Here is a 3255-nt window from a genome sequence, read left to right on the forward strand (position 1 = left end):
GGAATGTGGAGAATGTTCTGCTGAAACGGTAAGTCACCTGAAGTATCTAATACAATTTAAGACCTAATCTATGTTGGTTCAAGCTAAAAACCACATTAAGCAAATAAGCATCAACAAGAATGGGCAAAAAACTTGTGCTGAATGATAAGCATTTAAACTGTTAAGAGTAGGTTGGGTGCAAACTTTGGACTGTTTCATTACCATTTGTAAATCAGCGCCTAATTAATTCTCCCCATATTGTCTTAGACAACGACAAATGTAATAAGACAAGGGCACCAAAAGAACCCCACTTCAATTAAAGATAAGATTTTCAATCTTATGCCTATCATAAGTTTCTAAAATACATTACGGACAGCTCCTTTTTTTCCTCTTTGAATAGCATTACATAGTCAAAATTATTAACTACTTCCAAAAAGGCATGTCTTTCCTGTTTCAAATTCTACTTTAACTAGTAAAGATCTGACCCGTGGTGACCGAGAAACTGTTGAGAAAATGATAATCTCTCTCTTTGTTTTTTTGTTGGGGGGGGAGGGGGGATGATAATCTTTACAAAGTTGAGTTTCTCAATCCCAAACATAGGCCAAGCAAAAATATTTGCTTTGGGTCAGCCAGGATAAACTATACCAGCAGTAACATCACAATTAACTTCAGCGCAGAAACCACGTATACATATTCAAGTTCCTTCAACTACTAAACCCCCAGAAATATGCCTCACATGTTTGCAAGTTTAACATTCCATAGCAGCTTGTTAACAATCCATGATTGTAACATTTCTCAAGCTGAATTAGAAAAGATTTCCAAGAGAATCTGAATGGAGATCTAAAACCAACTCTCCCATTACCGCCCACTAACTGTATCAAAACTTCGATAACAAAACAACTATGATCTGAGGGTCTATCAAAAACAATCTCTCTACCTCTACGATAGGGGTAATGTCTGCATACGCTCCAACCTCCAGCCCTCTTTGTGGGACTATACTAAGTATGATGTTGTTATTAAGAATATTCAAGTATGCCTCAACCCCAAACTAGTTGAGGTCCGCTATATATATCCTCTAAATCCATTCCCTTCAATCCAAGCCATGTTCATTCCAATAATAAACAATTGTGCATTAATAATCATCATATATTATGAACTAGCTATTCACTAGCCATACACCATCAGTTCCAATCTAGAAACTATCATCCCAGACTAAAGCAGAATCAAGAATAGCTCACTCACACACACACAAAATTGCCACTAACAAAACTATTACCAACATAACTCCATCAAAAACCAAGATACAATTTTTTTTTCCAATAACCATGGTGTCTGGGCCAGCTTCGCCCACCTCGACTAATTACACGGGATACCTGCCACCTCCCACCAACAACTGCTACCTTAACTGTATCAAAAACCAAGATACTTAAAAACAATAAATGTCAAAAAAAAGACTTTAAGAAGAAGAAGCATACACTGGCTAGAGAACTCAGTTGCCGAACATAGTCACGATTCCTTCGAACCCATGTCTTGTAAGCCTCCATAGAAGCAGAAAGTTTGAATCTTTACTCAAAAAACAGTGTCTTTTTTGTATCTTCCTTTTTTTTTTTTTGTAGGAGCACTTAATAGGCACAAAAAAGGAGCTAAAGGTGAATTCAGATCTAACCCATATGAATAAAAAGGTGATGGAATTGCCCCCTTCTGTTGAAATTGATTGCAAGTTGGCAGTATACAAAGGAAACCGTCTCGAACGGATGAACAAAAACTGGGCACAACACAGCGAAGTTGTGATGCTTGTCGTTTTGTTATGACTTTTCTTTTCCTCTTTCATTGAGTATTTTTTTCTAGTTAGATGTATTTTTTTTATTTTTTTCAATCTAAAATTGGGAGGAAATTACAACATTGGAATGAAATTTTCACCAACAAGATTATAGTTTAATAGAGTAATTAATTAATTAAAATTTCTGTAGTTAGTTAAATGCATTGCCGGCTCAAACCATAATATAATTACTAATTAGTATTATATGCGTTTGATATTAGTCTGTCATCTTTCTCCGGCCTATTTTATATATCATCATTTTTTTTAGTCTGTTTACAAAGAATTTTATTTCTTTAACTATGTGCCCAATCAAACCATACCACATAAAATAAAATGGAAGAACTATTTATCAATCTTACTAAATTAAGAAAATATTAATTAACATTTTTTCATATTACCCTTGAAATTAATTTGTTTTGAAAGTGTTTACACTTATTTATAAAGTTTATAAGAAGTATTCTAAGGAGTGAATTAGTAAAAACGTAAAGGACATCCATTGGTCATTTTGAAAATAGATGACCAGCAGTTGATCAATTTGCCACATTATGATCAGCCGATCAAATTAATACCATTTAATAGTTTAGTCATTGGACTATTTTTGCCCTTTCCTGTATATACAGTTTTTATATTAAATTAATACAACACGTATTTCATATTGATACACTTTTTCAAAAGACGAAACCTATACATGCATATACAATTTCTGTACTAAATTAATACAACACTTATACTATATTAATATACTTTTTCAAAAAGAGATAATACATCGAAACATCTCTAAACTTGTAGCCAAAACTTACTTTAGACCCTAAACTTGTATGCCAATTATTTACCCCCCGTAACAACTTTCAAGTGAATTAATTTCCACCCAAATTGCTAACGTGGCAAATTTTTAAAAAAACACCGAGTGAATAGCCAAAAAAAAAATGAAAAAAATGCGGGACCCACATTTTAAATTTTACAATTTCTTTATATATATATATATATATATATAAATAAAACAAATTCATCTTCTTCATCTTCTTCACTTTTTCAACTTCTTCAACCCCTCTCCCCTCGTTTCCTTCACCCCACCCCACCCCCCAACCCCCAACACATTGTTGGTTCATTATTTGTAAATTGTCATCACAAGAAACAAGATAAAGTTGAAAGATCTTGGCTTCTTCTCATCCAATTGCCAAATATGATTGAGACTTGCTAAAAATTTAATAAAATTCTTTAATGTGACATTGGAAGATCGGATACTCCATTTTTTTCTTTTTTCACTCCACAAATCACTATGCACACACAAAGTGAGATCGAGAGTGAACGGAGGAGGCACACACATCACCGAAAAACACCCACCTCACCAAAAAACACCACGATCGAGACTCCATTTTTTTTCTCTTCATAATAGACACACGCATCATAATATATATAATTTTTGTGAATATAAAAAATTGAAATAATTGAAATTG

General features: G+C 33.4%; 1 protein-coding gene across 2 annotated transcripts in view; it reads right to left on the reverse strand.

Annotated features, from left to right (window-relative positions):
* The window catches only part of LOC107872660 (peroxisome biogenesis protein 16), a 5769-nt gene extending 3802 nt beyond the window's left edge, over window positions 1–1967 (reverse strand). The window contains exon 1 of one of the 2 annotated variants that reach the window (XM_016719294.2): window positions 1455–1967. In XM_016719294.2, the coding sequence (XP_016574780.1) occupies window positions 1455–1523 (69 nt within the window). In that variant the 5' untranslated portion in view covers window positions 1524–1967. The remainder of the gene's footprint in view (window positions 1–1454) is intronic. The other variant, XM_047395813.1, reaches the window with a different exon arrangement.
* Between the last annotated feature and the right edge of the window lie 1288 nt (window positions 1968–3255).

The sequence above is a fragment of the Capsicum annuum genome, chromosome 1, assembly GCF_002878395.1.
Source record: "Capsicum annuum cultivar UCD-10X-F1 chromosome 1, UCD10Xv1.1, whole genome shotgun sequence".
NCBI lineage: Eukaryota > Viridiplantae > Streptophyta > Magnoliopsida > Solanales > Solanaceae > Capsicum > Capsicum annuum.